Genomic DNA, 18354 nt, shown 5'->3' on the forward strand with positions numbered 1-18354 from the left:
TTAGTCAAGAATACGGCGAGCCTCAACTTCAGGAAGACAAAATGGATGCTGATAAGCAAAAGGCAACAACCTGCTCGACAGTTACGGTCAACATACTATATGACCATGTAAAATCTTATGTATACCTTGGCACCAACGTAAATGCAAAATAGGAACAGGCTACAGAAATTAAGGCGAGAATAGAACGAGCTAAAGCAGCATTTAACAATATGAAAAACTCCTCATAGGCAAGGATTTGGCTCTTCCCCTAAAACTATGTCTAGATAAATGCTACATTTTTTCGATCTTACTATACGGTGTGGAGGCCTGGACGTTGACAGAAACGCTCATGAAAAAAACTAGAAGCATTCGAAATGTAGGTGTACCGAGGGATTCTTTGTATATCCTGGACCGAACATGTCACCAACATAGATGTAATCCACAGAATCGGAAAAGAGAAAGAAATCGTAAGCACAATTAAACAAAAAAAACTTGAAAATCTAGGCCATATATTGAGACACGATAAGTACCGTCTACTACAATGGATTATCCAGGGAAAAATAGACAGTATGCGAGGGCCAGGCAGGAGAAGACACTCGTGGCTTCAAAATCTGCGGAAGTGGTTCGGGATCATATCGGTCGAACTATTTGGAAGTGTCGTAAGCAAGATCAGAATTGCCATGTTAATAGCCAATGTTCGCAACGGACAGGGCACTTGAAGAAGAAGAAGAAGAAGAAGAAGAAGAAGAAGAAGAAGAAGAAGCCAAAACCAAAGACAGTAACTAGAGAATTCTTGATCAGACTTGAGCTAAAACAGATTATTTATACGGGTCACTACCTGTTTAATCTTGTTATAATGTACTAACGCAGAATGTAAGAAAAGGTATTCGATAGAGTTCAACACCAAAAGATGATTAACATTTTAAAAGAAGTAGATTTGGATGACAAAGACCTCAGAATAATTTCAAAAGTCTACTGGAATCAGACCGCATAAAAATACTACATGGAATTAGACAGGGATGTATCCTATCGCCGTTAATATTTAATATGTACCTACTCCGAGAGAATTTTTAACGAGGCTCTATACGGAGTAGACAAAGGTATGCTTCTAAATTGAGAAAGAGTAATAGACCAGCGTAGAAAAATAAATATGAGCGATTTCAGGGTAAAAATCAATACAGGTATTTGAAGGTGCTAAATGGTAGGATAGATATAGTTAATTAAAAATACATACAGAGGCACTCGTAAATCGACCTCATTTTTTTATAAAAAAAGGCCAAGTCAGAAAATATGGTTATTTGCCTATAGCATTTTTAGTATCATATTTACAGCAAAAGTTGTTTTATGAAAGTTATGTATCATGAAAAAGCGATTAATTTGAATTTTTATAAGTTAAAATCCATAAAGAATTAACCGAGATAATTGCAAAAAACCACGTTTTTTGCACTATTTTGTAAATGTTAATAACTTTTACCAAAAAGGAAGTAAGGAACTTATTGCACCTTGATCACGAGGCAATTAAGTGCCTTTATTAGTGTACAAAATTTCAAGAAGATCTATTGTTTAATCTAATGTTTAAACAATCATTGTTGCCCTATGAGTCTTTTCACAGCTTTTTGGCAAAGTGCAATGAGTTCTTAAAGACTCAAAGTACTAAGAAAGTTAAAAAAAATAATATATTTGTTTTTTAAATGTTGTTAAACAAGTCGCTAAAAAATGGTGAGCTTTTTCCTTATAAACAATTAGAATATCTTTGTTATTTTTTCTGATAAATAATTATAATTGGTTGTATCAAAATGCTGGTAAAAAAACACACATTAAAAAAGAAAAACCAACTTCCTAGGACCAATAATAGTCAAGTTATACTTGTTTTTAAATCACATCTCTATTCTTTATAAATATTAAGACTTGAAATTTTTACAGAATGATAATAAATATCTATATTTTATATTTCAATTGATAAGTACGGAATATCTTCTATTTAAAACGAGTAATAACCCTTTAAAGTGAAGTTACACACGCTGACTGAGCTGGGACCGTGTGATGGGGAAGATTGTCGGAGTCCAGTTTCGCGCGTCGAGATTTTGCTATAGAAAGTTCAATTTGGAGCGCTTGAAAAATTTTACAATATCTCAGCTTCCAGAGAACGTAGAGCCTTCATTTTTTTTTAAATTGGAGTAACTCGACGAAATAATAGCAACTACAGTCGGAAAAATGAAAGAATACCCATGAACGAACATATAAAACACGCTGTATTTTCCTGTCCCCGTGTCACAAAGAAAATTGACCATCGCAAGTTCATGTAATAATAATTATTACATGTATTTGCGCTGGTCAATTTTTGTGTGACACGGTGACAGGAAAATACAGCGTGTTTTATATGTTCGTTCATGGGTGTTCTTTAATTTTTCCTACTGTAGCTAACTTTCATTTACCGGAAAAATCGGAAAATTCTGGAAAATGCACTTTGGTATTCAACATGCATTTACAACGTTAACACATATAATTTCATAAATATTGTCATAAAATATTATAAATTTGTGAATAAATATTAAAATAAAATTATAGTATATATCTATTTATATACATTTTATTCGCCTCGGTGTCTGTACGGAAAACGAATTGATTTAAAAAAAAATTCTTCATGGAAATATTCCAGACCATTAACACTGCAATCTAAAAATAATGTGAATTATACAGGGTGCTTCAAAAAAGAGTGGTATATAAAAGATATATTTTTTTATGGAACACCCTACACCTGATGAAATTTTTAAATTGCCCTTGAAAAAGAAGCTAGACTATACCTTAAGTACAGGGTGTTTTGATTTATTTCAATTTTTAGAAAAACGTAAAGATTTAGAAAAATAAATATTTACAAATCTAAGAATCGGTGACAATTTTTTTCTTGGGTCTTCATAATAGACTATTCAGCATATTTAAACAGATGTTTATTGTAACAAAATTTATAATTACTTAATCGTACATTTTTACATTTAAAAATTAATTGAAAACAAAAACGTTCTCAAATTAAAAAAAATATGTACAGATTATAATTATTCATCTTCGTTAATTCTACACAGTTTTTGTACAGGTTCATTAATTTCTTCCACATTATCCATAATTTCTTGAAATAAATCAATTTTACCGAGTTCTGCATAAATTGCAAAGATGACACTGGCGAAAAAAAAAATGCTACAACGTTTTGACAGTTATTATAGATGACGACAGTGGAAGTTGAAGAAGATTTGTTTCAAAAAATTAGGGATAATGTTGAAGAAATAAGAAATTAATGAACATGTACATAAACTGTGTAGAATTAACGAAGATCAATAATTGAATGGTGGGCTACAACGATGTTGTAAGCGACAGAATTGAGATTATGCAGGAGATGAAAAAAACATATTGACAAGCTATTTATGAACATACAGATACCAACATTGCGGTAAGAAAAACTCAGGGAAGGCAAAATGTTTGTAGCCAGATTAAAATATGCTCGCATTGGTCTTTGGATATACAATAATATTGCATTAAAACCTCACTTTGACCCAATATGTCGCTTACAACATTGTTGTAGCCCACCATTCAATTATAATCTTTACACACATTTTTTTTTTCAATTTGAGAAGGTTTTTGTTTTCAATTAGTTTTTAAATCTAAAAATGTACTATTAATTAATTATAAATTTTGTTACAATAAACATCTGTTTAAAAATGCTGAATAGATTTATAAATATTTATTATTTTCTAAAATTTTATATTTTTGTAAAAATTTAAATGAATCAAAATACTCTGTACTTAAGTATAGTCTAGCTTATTTTTTAAGGGCAATTTAAAAATTTCATCAGTTGTAGGATGTTCCATAAAGAATATATCTTTGATATATCACTCTTTTTTGTAGCACCCTGTATAATTAACATTATTTTTAGATTGTAGTATTAATTGCCCTGTATATGTCTATGAAGAAATTTTTTATATCAAGTGGTTTTCCGTACAGACACCGAGGCGAATAAAATGAACCACCCTGTATATAAATAGAGATATACTATAATTATATTTTAATATTTATTTACAAATTTATAATATTTTATGAAAATATTTATCAAAATATATTAGTGTTAACATTTTAAATGAATGTTGACTAAAAAAGTCCATTTTCTAGAATTTTCCGATTTTTCTGGTAAATGAAATTTAGCTAGTTGTTATTCTTTCGTCGAGCTACCCAAATTAAAAAAATGAAGGCTCTACGTTCTCTGGCAGCTGAGATATTATAAAATTTTTCAAGCGCTCCAAATTGAACATTCTATAGCAAAATCTCGACGCGCGAAACTGGACTCCGACAATCTTCCCCATCACACGGTCCCAGCTCAGTCAGCGTGTGTAACTTCACTTTAAAGGGTTATTACTCGTTTTAAATAGAAGATATTCCGTACTTATCAATTGAAATATAAAATATAGATATTTATTATCATTCTGTAAAAATTTCAACTCTTAATATTTATAAACAATAGAGATGTGATTTAAAAAAAAAGTATAACTTGACTATTATTGGTCCTAGGAAGTTGGTTTTTCTTTTTTAATGTTTGTTTTTTTTACCAGCATTTTGATACAACCAATTATAATTATTTATCAGAAAAAATAACAAAGATATTCTAATTGTTTATAAGGAAAAAACTCACCATTTTTTTATCGACCTGTTCAACAACAATTAAGAAACAAATATATTATTTTTTTTTTACTTTCTTAGTACTTTAAGTCTTTAAGAACTCATTGCACTTTGCCAAAAAGCTCTGAAAATACTCCTAGGGCAACAATGATTGTTTAAACATTCGATGTCTGGGATAAACATTTAACATAACTCGTAAACTGACAAACTGATCTTCTTGAAATTTTGTACGCTAATAAAGGCACGTAATTGCCTCATGATCAAGGTACAATAAGTTTCTTACGACCTATTTGGTAAAAGTTATTAACATTTACAAAATAGTGCAAAAACGTTGTTTTTTGCAATTATCTCGGTTAATTCTTTATGGATTTTAACTTGTAAAAATTCAAAATAATCGTTTTCTCATGATACACAACTTTCATAAAACAACTTTTGCTGTAAATATGATACTAAAAATGCTATAGGCAAAAAACAATATTTTCTGACTTTGGCCTTTGTTTATAAAAAAAAATGAGGTCGATTTACGAGTACCTCTGTATGTATTTTTAATTAACTATATCCCCCCTATGATTTAGCACCTTCAAATACCTGTATTGATATTTTTCCCGTTTTTATTTTTCGACCCTGGACTATAAGCTATATGCCGACAACACCATGGTGATAGCAGATAGTTTAGAGGGACTTCAGAGGCTAATGGACAAAATCAACTAGTACAGTCAACAGTACGGACTAAAAATTAATACCCAAAAAACGAAACGAATGGTTTTACCAGCAAGAAGAATATAAACGGGGCTCATCTATACATTAATGGAACGCAGATAGAGCTCGTAAAACAGTATTGTTATCTAGGAACTATTATAAACGAGCAGTGGAGTAATGTACAGGAAAGGTATAGAAATGTAAAGTGCCGTATAGAAAAGGCAAGAACGGTCTTCAATAATATGAGCGCCATTTTTAAAAGCCACAACATATCTCAAAATACAAAAATGAGACATTTGAGATGTTTTCTTTGTATTATTGTACGGAGCGGAGACATGAACGCTTACAGACACCACTATTAAAAAACTTGAAGCACTTGATATGTGGCTTTATAGAAGAATGCTGAGAATATCATGGACAGCAAGGATCACGAACAAGGAAGTCCTAGGAAGAATGAGGAAGGAACCTGAGATTGTGTTTATCATCAAACTGCAGTATCTGGGACACGTTATGAGAAATCAGCACCGTTACTCCCTGCTGCAGTCCATATTGCAAGGTTAAGTCAAAGAGAAGAAGGAGAAGTAAAATATCATGGCTGCGTAATTTGAAAACATGGTTTAAGAAACCCTCAACGGAACTGTTTCGAGCCGCAGCGAGCAAGGTTATGATTGCCAATGATTTGAATCAGCGAGGTACTAGGTACTCTGTGAATGAAAAATCGGGAAAGAGCTGAAAGGAAAGATATACAAGAGTATGGTGAGACCTGCGTTGGTGTACGGCGGTGAAGTGTTGCCCATAAAAAAGATTCAGGAAAAGAAGAACTTGTAGCTGAAAACAAAATGCTACAGTGGATGCTGGGTTACTTCTATGAATTTTTCGACCAAATTTGAATATATCGTTGGCAAAACTATTAAGTCACGTGATGAACAAAATTTATGCGATTAAAGAAAATTTTTCTTATGGCCTATATCGGCATTTTTTGATATCAAAAATTGTTAAATGTAGATGCAAAAATCGACTGTATTTATCACTTTAATTATTCTAAATAAACATTATTTTACTCTACGCCAAAATATTCGATTAAGATAATTGCTTTGAGCCCATAAATTTAACCCACAAATTTAAGTGTTTTGTTTATCCATTTAGAGACAGGTGGTACGTGATTCTACACCGTTTTGAGTGTAAACAATTCGACATATTGGCATATGATATTCAGTTTCTTAGAAAGAGTTAAACTAATGTACTAGGATGTAAACTAATGTAAACATTGACTACAAGGGTTGACTAAAGCCACAATTAAATAAGAAATTTATGTTGTTATTTCACGATTCTCAAATTTCATATTTTAACATTCAGTGTGACTTTCTCATGATTTACAGTGGTGTTGTGAAACCAAAGCCAAAGAAGGAGTCGGCAAGTGCACAGACATTTTTTACACCACGTATAATAATGTAAATATATTTATATCTGAAAGAATAGTTAGTAACATTTAGTGTAAAAGTCAAACTAGACGTCAAACCACTGAATATGATAGCAATCTCTGCACCTGAAAACAACAGAGATACTACCACATGAGAAAACTTCTAGGAACACCTTCGGAATAAAATAAACGAGACCCCAAATGACGAATATAAGTACAGGGTTGCGAAAAAGTCTGGCAACACGGTAATTTCTCGGAAACGGCTAAAAGGATTTTTATGGATTTTGGTGGGTAAGGGTCTTTTGATGCGGCCGATATTATAGTGGTAATTAAATTGTTGTCAAATCTTCCGTTTTTCTACAAATCTAATCAACTTTTTTATTTCAAATAGAACACCATGTATATTTTTTGTGTTTTGGAATTCTTAAGGGATACTGATTATTTTTTATACATATTAGTATGATATTTCCTATACCTAAATGCCATAATTTCGGAGTTATTGTTACATTTATTAAAAAAAAATTTTAAACAATTTATAAAAATAAATGTGTTCGGCCCGGATAGATATTATTTTAGGTTTCGATCATTATGAACAAAAAAGGTCTTTTGTCATTTTCCTCTTAAGTTAATCGTTTCTGATTTATAAACAATTTAAAACTGAAAAAAATCGAAAAATGACGATTTTCTAGGTTCAAAAACATAAAACTTCGTAGTTTCAAAAATATTATTTTTGAAACTACGAAGTGCCTAAATTCAAGTTCAAGTCTTATTTTATCAGCTACCGATAAGCAATTTGGTCTTGTTTCATTTTAAAATATTATTTTTTAGTTTGTTTGATCTTAAATTTAGGTGGTTTGTATTTTCAAAAAATTTTTTTTACTTGTGTTTTTGAACCTTAAAAATCGTCATTTTTCGTTTTTTTTTTCATTTTTAAATTGTTTATAACTCGAAAATGATTAACTTAAGAGAAAAATTACAAAAGACCTTTTTTGTTTCCAATGATTCAAAGAACCTAAAATAATGTTTACCCGGGCCGAAAAAATTAATTTTTATAAATTGTTTTTATAAAATGTTTTAAACATTTTTTTTTAATAAATGTAGCAATAACTCCGAAATTATGGCATTTAGGTATATATAGGGAATATATATGAAAAATAATCAGTATCCCTTAAGGATTTCAAAATTTAAAAAATATACAGGGTGTTCCATTTAAAATAAGAAAGTTCATTACATTTCCATAAAAACGGAAGATTTGACAACAATGTAATTACCACTATAATATCGTCCGCATTAAAAGACCCTTACTCACCGAAATCTATAAAAATCGTTCTATCGGTTTCCGAGAAAATAACGTGTTGCCAGACTTTTTCGCAACCCTGTAGGTATAAGCATTATGGGTGATTTAACGCTCATATTGGCAATGGTATGGTTCCAGAAATAAATCATCGATGTAACGAAAATATTAGAAACGAAAACGGATACCTTCTAAAGGACCTCTGTAGCATAAACGAAATACGTATTAATAATACATTTTTCTCTCACAAGAAACATTACGAATACACTTTTAAACATTTAAAAACACTAGTAGACAAAGATCTTTGATACGGCTATATTCTGTCGAAAAGAGAGTTACACCCATCTCAAATCTTGGATGTAAGAGCACTAACATTAGCAGAAAAAACATAATATGTGATATCAAAACACAGAATATAGCACAAAGGAAAAACTCCAGATCTTACAGGAAGACTCCACAAGATTTTCCAAAAAACAATAACAGAAAGAAGCAAAACCTGTAAACATAGACAAGGGAATAATACAGGGGGACTCATTGAGTCCTATGCTCTTCAATTTAATCATAAATGAAATCATCAAAAGTGTCAACAAAGGAAGAGGGGAAACAGAAGTGGAAAGACAGAAGTAAAAATACTCTGTAAAGCAGACGACGCAATATTGATAGCTCAAGATGAAGACAGTATGCAAAGATTAGTCCACATACTTAATATAAGAGCAAAAGAATTTAATATGTATGATAATTTCATCTCAAAAAACTAAAACAACAGTAATCAGCAAAGAACCAATCAGATGTAAAAAAGAAATTGATGCTATCGCTATCAGTATTGAACATGTAATGGAAATAAAATACCTTGGAAATACACTTGGTTTACAAATATTTACAATAATACTTGGTCCAGCTATGGAGACATGGACATAAAAATGAGATATAAATAAATGGACTGGCAGGATGCCTTAATAACACTATAATGGCGAAACCGACACATTCACACTGAGATGAGGAATTTATAAAGCCAATGCGAGTCCGATAATGACATATGCATCAGAAACAAGACCTGACACAGCAACAACACAGAGACTACTGAAAACGACAGAGATAAGAGTACTAAGAAGAATTACAGGAAATACGCTGAGAGATCGAAAGAGGAGTGAAAACGTTAGAAGAAAATATAACGTACAAACAGAATGGAATAACCACATAAGCAGACTGGAGGAGGCCCGTGTGGTCAAAATAGCAAGAGATAAATCACCAATCGGCAGAAGTATCGGCCGATCGCACAAAAGATGAAGTGACAACCTTCCATATAGGTATTAATTCGCCAATGAATAAGCAGAATTACTTAAGAGGAAGAAGAAAAATAAGAAAAACAACATTCAGTATAGAAATACGAAGAACATTTATCCAAGAGAGGATATAGAGGACTAATCTTTGGAACTAGAAATGATGTTGGAAATGTTAGGTTGGAATTATCAACATCATTAGATACGGCGACTATTGATACATTATTTGTAAAGGAAGAAAGTCAATGTATTATAAATATACTACCTAAAGAAAAAGAAAAGATATACATAAATGTTAACGTTTGCAAGGCAATAGTGAGACTATAAGTCAACAACATTAACTCGCTTGTCCTAGACTTTGAAATAAGAAGCGAAACTATTTATAAAAAATTATAAGATAAGGAAAAAGGTTTATTTTGAGAGAAAGTAGTTGAAAAAAATAAACTAGAACATGAAAGGAAGTCTTAATACAATCTGGAAATATAGACTTATTAATTATTAGATATTACCTACTGCAATTGAAATAATGAAAAAAAAAACTCGGGAAAGAAGTTTGAGAGTAATGAAACCTGGTGGTGGTTAAATGAAACTCCACACAAAATAAAGGAGAAGAGAAAACTATATAAAGAACTAAAATATTGATATTTTTGAATACATACTTTCTTTTCTCTGCATTGTGAATCCATCAAGCCAAAAATTTCAGAAATTGGCGAAGGCGCCGGTTGATAATATTTATACAGGGTGTCCAGAAACTCTCCTGGTAAACGAAGACCGGAGAGGTTCCTCAGATAATTTTAAGACAATTTAACCCAATTCACCTAGTCCGAAAATGCTTCCTAAAGGAGCTAGAGCTCATTGAAAATGGCGACTTGCAATTAGTTTTTTTAAGTACCTCCAGAACGCTTCTATTTAAAAAAACGAAAACTGGTTCGCTCATTTTCGGTATATCCTACCGACTTAAAGCAAGATTTTAATACCTCACAATTTAATAATCCAGTGTCAAAAATGCTTAAAAGTTAAAGAAAAAAAGTTATGCGATAAAATAGCCGTTGCCCTACTCAAAACGGACGCCTATGACCGGTACTAGAAATTCGCAATTGATGGAATTGATTTATCTCTATAAGATAAATAGGCGTACCAGTTTTCGTTTTTCTAAATAGAAGCGTTCTGGAGGTATTTAAAAAACTAAGTATAAGGCGCCATCTTCAAAGAGCAAAGAGCTCTAGCTCTCTTGGAAAGCATTTTAGGACTAGTTGAATTGGGTTAAATTGTCTTAAAATTATCTGAGAAATCTCCGACCTTTGTTTGTCAGGAGAGTTTCTGGACACCCTGTAGATTTACAATGCAGTATTTCTAAAAATCTTACTAATCATGATAAAATCATTCTGATTTCTGACAATAATATTTAGACTATCTTATGGCCACGTATACAAGCACTTCGATGATAATTTGAAGAGTGTTAATGCCTAAAAGTTCCTCTTTCATAGCGAATATGCTTAATTGTTCACCCCTTTCATTTTTTCAGACAATGAAAATTTCTCTATGACCTCACCAAAGTTTTATTTTCAACCCTGAAATTAAAGTCTCCCATAACAACTCTCTACTACGTATTCTCTCTTCTTTTATATGGAGTTGAAGCCTAGACAATTGCGGATGCAACTGAAAAAATACTTACCAGCTTTGAGATGTGGTGTTATTGAAGAATGTGGCAAATATCATGGACACAACACGTAAAGAACGCGAAAACATTAAGAAATATGTAAAAAGGAAAAGAAACATTCAACACTAGAGATGTAGACGACTACATTGACCCATCTTCTTCTATTAACTGCAGCTCTAAATAGAACAGCTGACGTTAGACCAGTACACATCCTAATATTGGCCAGCCAGGATATACGTCTACGTCCAGATCCTATCCTCAGTACCAAGTCGGTATTTATTATTACACATAATGTGGCCGAAGTAAGCCAATTTTCTGTTCTTTACGATGTTAATAATTTCTTTGTCTTTTTTTACCTTTATAAAATAGTTATGTTAATTGTGTGGTGTATATAATATGAGACCCTCAACATATGTTTAGCACCACATTTTCAAATGCCTCTTAATCATTTTATGGCATCTTCTGTAAGATTCAAGCTTTCTACTGGGTAGAGTAGGACACAAAGGACGTAACGTCTAAGAATTCTTATGCGTATATTGATACTTTAACATTCCACGTACATATTATATTTATTCCCTTATAGTAAACACAGAATAGTTTTACAACTGATAATTTTTAGCATCGAATAATAATAAATAAATCAATTATTGTCTAGGTAATATTACGCTGATAAGATATGAAAAAGAATCAGGTGTTTACTTCATTGACAAAGACTCCAAAGAAAATACATCCTTATATTAATAATAACCAGGTCATTAGCCTGCACAATAACTAATATTGCTAATCCAAAAATAGTGTCATAAAATGACGTGAAGAAAATTTTAATCAAATGTACTATGCGTCACAATTATTGTTTTTCGAATTTATCATTGTATGCCGTGTATGCTCCAGTATTTAATTATTAATAGACGAAATTATGAAGACGTCTAAAAGAATCACGTACACAAAAATAAAGAAAATATGTATATGTGTATTGCTAACCAAATCGACTTCATTCTAATAAAAAATCGATTTTTGATGGATCAAATCAGCTAAGGTACGTATCAATATTTCGCACGATGGAACATTAGACAAAGCCATAAGAGAAAGAAATACGTCAAGTAGAAAATCTGTCAAAATATTAAATAGCATTTTATGGGACCAGTCCATAAGAAAACAAAACAAAAAGAGAATATGAGGCTATAGTGAAAAGTATCACTCAATTCTATAGTATCACTATATAGCTTGTGAAGTATGCCAACTGAAAGAAAGAACATTGGCAACGATGAGAGCAACGGAAATTGATTTTTGGAGAAGAGAAGCAGGAAGATCTAGAAGAGAAAGGAATACGAACTCATTGGAGAAATAATGGGAATCAAACGAACAATCACGGATGACTTATCAACAAAACAACTTATCTGGTTCGGACATAATATATGCAAAGAATGGATGAAGAGCTTGAGAGAAAGAAATATAGAAGAGGACCTATGGAACAACCGGACCAAGTGGCGATTGGAAGTTGGAAAACAGCGGAGAACGTTAAAAACCGACATGTAGTAGAAGTAGTATCAAATCGGCTAAAACTTATCCAGGTGCTGACCTGGGTGTGATTGGGTGTGATCACAATCCCATAGTAGCCAATTAAAATTAAAAAAGGTGATCAAAAAGAAGTCTCGCAAAAATATTGATGCAACCCAACTACAAGACGAGAAAGTTAAAGAAACAGTTCAAAGACAACTGAACGAAAATTTAGTTTGGGAAAATATCGGTGAGAATGTCGCTGAGGGCTTAAATACAATTATAACAACAATAAAGGAAATCTGTGAAAGGGATTTAAAAGGCAGCTCAAAGAAAAAAGAAGGCTTGAATGACATAAAACATATTGGAATTGATGGAGCAACGGCAACTAGCAAACAACAACGAAAAACGTATACAAAAAGAAATTTAACGTAAAATACGAGAAGCAAAGAGTTAACATCTAGCCAACAGTCTTATGAAATTGAAGAAGTCTAAAGTAGATAAGACACGTTTAACATGTATAAAAAAAGTGAAAGAAGAAGCTGACATCTTTAATAAGAGACAAACTGCACTGCTACATGATGAACATGGTAAAGTAATATTTGAAGTAGAGGGCAAACTTAAAGAATGGGAAAATTACATTACGAACCTATTCGAAGACGATATGATAGTTCATCTCCGGATATTATCAACTGCGACGGACCTCTAATAACACGCTCTGAGGTAATACAAGCCGTACAATAATCAAAAAATGACGAAGCGACAGGTCCTGATGAAATTCCAGGTGAAGTATACAAGCTTATAAATGGCAGCAATGATTTAGAGGCTGTAACTTCGTTTTTCAATACCATATGTACCAGAAAACACCTACCAAATGGTTGGTCCGATTCATTGTTCATAGACCTATCTAAGAAAACAACAGCAAAAACCCAGACCTGATTATAGAAACATCAGTTTGTTTAGCCGCTTATTAAATTTTTTTCTAAATATAATACATCTATTATAATGCCGTATCTATAATAAATAATGATAATAAATGCGAGGAATACCTAAGTGACACACTAGACTAAGAGCCGCTATAGGTGAAATTTCTTAATCATTTTAGGCACGACCGGACCCTATAACTTAAATAGTAGAACCTTAAAGAAAACGTTTGAGCACTGTGCCGTCACTTTTCAGTGGCACATGCGTCTACAGTGGCGCATCAAACTTTCCACTTATGGACGGGATACATGAATTAAAAAGTACCCTCCCTCATTACCAGAATTTAATTTTTTCATTTTTTTAAGTTCTATGTGATTAAGACATAAGATTCATCGTAATTTTAACCCACCACCCCCTTCTCCCTGCCCCCACCATCAAAAACTTTATTTTTCGATTTTATTTTCTTTTGGTGGGATGCAATCAATTTTAAAATTTCAAAAAAGTCACACGCATAGTTAAGGCTTTTATAAAACACGTCTATTTTTTATAGACCTGTAGGTTGAGAGTACATAACCTGAAAAAATGTTTAAATTTTTTTTTTTTTGGAAAAAGTATATAACTTTTTTTTGGGGATAGCTGCAGATCTAATTTTTTCTTAGTCTTCTGTATCTTATCAAACACTATATTTCTAATTTTTTTCAGATTTTTCTGTAACGCTGGTCACCTTCAAAAATCCAAAAAACTGTTTTTTAAGGGGGTTTTGGGGGGTTTGAACGTGTTTTTCTGATTTTTAAATATTCTAAAGGACTCAGTTACTTCAAGTTACATATAACCTATAAAAACAAAATTGATTTGATATATTATGAAGTCTATAAAATAGGGAAAATCCCCCAAAACCCCCCAAAAAACAGTTTTTCGGATTTTTGAAGGTAGGGAGCCTTACGGAAAAATCTGAAAAAAATTAAAAATATAGTGTTTAATAAAACACACAAGATTAAGAAAAAATTAGACCTATAGCTATTCCTCAAAAAAAGTTATACGCTTTTTTGAAAAAAAAAATTCTTTTAATTTTTTTGAGGTTATGTACACTCTACCTATGGGTCTATAAAAAGTAGGCATGTTTTATAAAAGCCTCAGCTATGTGTGTGAATTTTTTGAAATTTTAAAATTGATTGCATCCCACTAAAAAAAAATAAAAACGAAAAATGAAATTTTTGATGGCGGGAGCAGGGGGAAGGGGGTGGTGGGTTAAAATTACGCTGAATCCTATGTGTTAATCACATAGAACTTAAAAAAAAATAAAAAAAATTTAATTCTGTTAGTAAGGGAGGGTATCTTTTAATTTATTTATCCCGTCCATAAGTGGAAAGTTTGATGCGCCACTGTCGACGCATGTGCCACTGAAAAGTGACGGCACAGTGTTCAAACGTTTTCTTTTAGGTTCTACTATTTAAGTTATAGGGTCCCATCGTGCCTAAAATGATTAAGAAATTTCACCTATTGCGGCTCTTAGTCTACACAGTTTGGATTCCATAACGGTTTTAGAACGAGAGAGGCATTATTTGGAATGAACGTACTCCCTCATAGATGTCGTGATATATCTGTAGACATGTACTATTGTTTTATTGACTTCCAAAAGGCATTTGATAGTGTTAACCACTCTATATTGATCGAAGTTCTAATAGCGTTGGCTTGGATGGCAGACGTTCGCACAATTGCAAATTTGTATTGAAATCAAACTACATCAGTTTTAGTATATGGTTTTGAATCACAGACTTATAATCTTAAAATATGAGAACGGCAGGAATGCCTTTTGTCGCCACTGCTTTTCAACGTTTACTCCGAAAGAATTTTCACAAATGATCATCCTGATAAACAAGAAGGAATATGGATGAACAGTAAAGTCATCAATAATTTGCAATATGCAGACGACACAGTACTCCTAGCTGGATCTGAACATACGGAAGATCAAAATATTCGTAATAAGTAAACAACAGAATATAAAACCGTCTATACATGTAAATAAAACCAAACCAAAGCAAGTTGATCAAATTGTTTACCTTGGATATTAGTTAAATTGTAACGCAGAGAGTCACGTGAAATTAGATCCAGAAGTGAGCAGTCCAGAACAGCTTTTGGAAGAATGTCCAAGGTATTATGTAACAGAGACCTAAAATTAGCATTGCAAATCCGCCTACTTCACTGCTACGTATTCTTGGTCTTTACTGCTACGTATTTATGGTGTCGAGTCTTGGAACTGTGAATAAAAGTAATCTAGATCACCTTGAGGCTTTCTAAATGTGAAAGCTTTTGAAAGTTTCTTCGGTGGAGAAGATTTAAAACTCCAACAATACTGAAACATCACAGCAAGACTACTGAGTTTATAAAAAGCGTTAAGAAGAGAAATCTGGAGTACCTACTTCGAATGTGTAATGAGAGGTCCCAAGTATAGGTTGCTACAAAATATTATGTAAGGGAAAATAGCAGGCAAACGCAGTCCAGGACAAAGAAATCTTTCATGGTTGAACAACTTACGAGATTGAAATTGTATTGACACAGGCATGCTTTAGGGTGGCAGTGAATACAATTAAGATAGCTATAATGGTAACCAACGTTTTGAAAGGACATAGTAGATGAAGAAGAAGTAAGTCTTAATCAAATGTTTACCAATATACTTAACGCATCTTTGTTCTTTTGAGCAATATGTGTGTGTGGCTTTACGCCTGAAATCCTTTCGATTTAGGTATCATTCCTGAGCATTTTAATGGCTTTATAAATCATACATATGAATTTATTATCTTTTAAGAATTAATATATTATAATCTATTCGTCCACCAAATAGACGAAGCTGAAGGTCTTTAATTCCATCTACGTGCCGACACTAACCTATAGCAACGAATCATGGATAATAAACCAACGGAATGCTTCGAGAATACAGGCTGCTGTGGAGATGAAATACCTAAAGAGAGTACTTGGAGTCCCCAAGAGGGATCGTATCAGAAACTAGGAAATCAGAACGCGCTTGCAAACAAAAGCAGTTCTGCATATACAGTAGAACTTCAATTATCCGGACTCCAATTATCCGGATCGCCAATTATCCGGATCAGATTGAGAAAAAGAAAAAATCAAGTTTGTAAAAAAATAAGTCATTTTACTGTAATTCAGTATTGTGTGTCAATATTACGTAATGTAAACTTTGTCATTTACATATTGTTGTGTATACTGTATTGTTTTTAATAATAAATACTGTATATGTTCTCCATTGTGTTTTGCTGTAACTGCGTTTCTTTCCCGGAAAAGGCCTTTTTTGAGAAAAATCCAATTATCCGGCTTTTTGATTATCCGGATAGGGTCCGGTCCCAATTAATCCGGATAATTGGAGTTCTACTGTAGTTGGAGAAAATCAGCTGCGATGGTTTGGCCACCTGAATCGAATGTCAAATGAGAGACTTCCCAAAATAGTCTGTTAGTGTAAAGCGCAAGGTAAAAGAAACAGAGGCAGATCTCAGCTAACATGGAACAACATCATAGAGAAGGCGTTAACCAAAAGAAATATAGACTTCAGGCAAGCAAAAACTTTGACAAACAAAAGAAGAGAATGTAGAAGAACTTATAAGCACTGCAGCCCGACGATAAAAGACGATAAAAGAGTTATAATTTATTTTTAGATTTTAATTACGCCGTATGTAGATATATGAGTTTATATTTATTTCAGAAATGTAGTTTATGTTTAAGTATAGTTTATATTTATTTCAGAAATGTAAAAATTGATTTTCGACACTGGCGGTAGCCGGTAAACGAAATAAAGAGTACGTTATGTTATGTAGATTATTTATAGTATTTATAGTAATAATAAAAGAATACAAAATTTTTAATTTTTTCATCTTACCTGGTTTGGCTGCACGTTCAGTAGAGCAGCTTTTCTTTAGTCCAGCAGGATCTAAATAAAAAAACTAATAAGAACATAGATAAAGACATAATTTGGTAAATTAAAATGCAATACATAAAAGAAGCCTTTACGAAGCATTAAAAGTTGATGGAAATAACGCAAATTGTGAGTACCAAACGGTTGAGATAGAACAATACCCCAGCCAATATTAAAAGAAATTAGCATCGCGATAGAAGCCCTAAAAATGACAAATCCCGGGACTAGACAGTGTTGATGCAGAACACCGAATAAAAAAGCAAGTGAAGAAAATAGATCTAAGATACATCAAATAATAAAATAAGCCTGAGAACAAAGAAATAATTCCAAAAGAATGGCTGTATTATCGTACCAATACATAAAATAGGCAGAAAGGATACATATAACAACCTACAGGGCAATTTCACTAATCAGTACTACATAAATATATAAGATATTGGCTGCAGGGTTACTAAAGCGATTGCTGTCATATACAGAGGAAATTATTGGCGATACCAATGCGGCTTTAGGCCTGGATTGTTGATCAATCGACCGAATATTTACTATTAGACAAATGCTAAAAAAGTATTGGGAGTATAATAAAGACGTACACCAGATCCTCATAGATTTCAAGCAAGCATATGATTCCATAGATCGCTTAAAACTGTGGAGTACAATAGTGAAGCTAGGCGTGCCAAAGAAGCTGACCATGGTTGCCCGAATGTGTGTAAACAATTCCTTTAGAATTTCTGAGTCCAACACTGGACTCAGACAGGGAGAACCATCATTGTCCCCATTACTATTAATCTAGCATTGGAATATGCAATGCGAAAAATCTATACCAGAGTCAAACCAGACAAAACTACCAGAGGAGCAAAGATTGTTCTTGCATTTGCAGATGACGTAGATGCATTAGCACAGGCAACATAGAAGTTAAGGATATAGTTTCAAACTTTGAAGAAGCAACACTAAACGTAGGCCTGAAAATAAACGAAGAAAAAATTACATGGACGTGTCAAGAAAAGAACGACAGCG

The 18354-nt window shown here is 32.5% G+C and overlaps 1 protein-coding gene across 1 annotated transcript in view; it reads right to left on the reverse strand.

Moving 5' to 3' along the window:
- The window catches only part of LOC126878495 (uncharacterized), a 66484-nt gene that overhangs the window by 30719 nt on the left and 17411 nt on the right, over positions 1 to 18354 (reverse strand). Inside the window, exon 3 of the mRNA XM_050641245.1 lies at positions 17305 to 17355. Coding sequence (XP_050497202.1) covers positions 17305 to 17355 — 51 coding nt within the window. The remainder of the gene's footprint in view (positions 1 to 17304; positions 17356 to 18354) is intronic.

The sequence above is a fragment of the Diabrotica virgifera genome, chromosome 10, assembly GCF_917563875.1.
Source record: "Diabrotica virgifera virgifera chromosome 10, PGI_DIABVI_V3a".
Lineage (NCBI taxonomy): Eukaryota > Metazoa > Arthropoda > Insecta > Coleoptera > Chrysomelidae > Diabrotica > Diabrotica virgifera.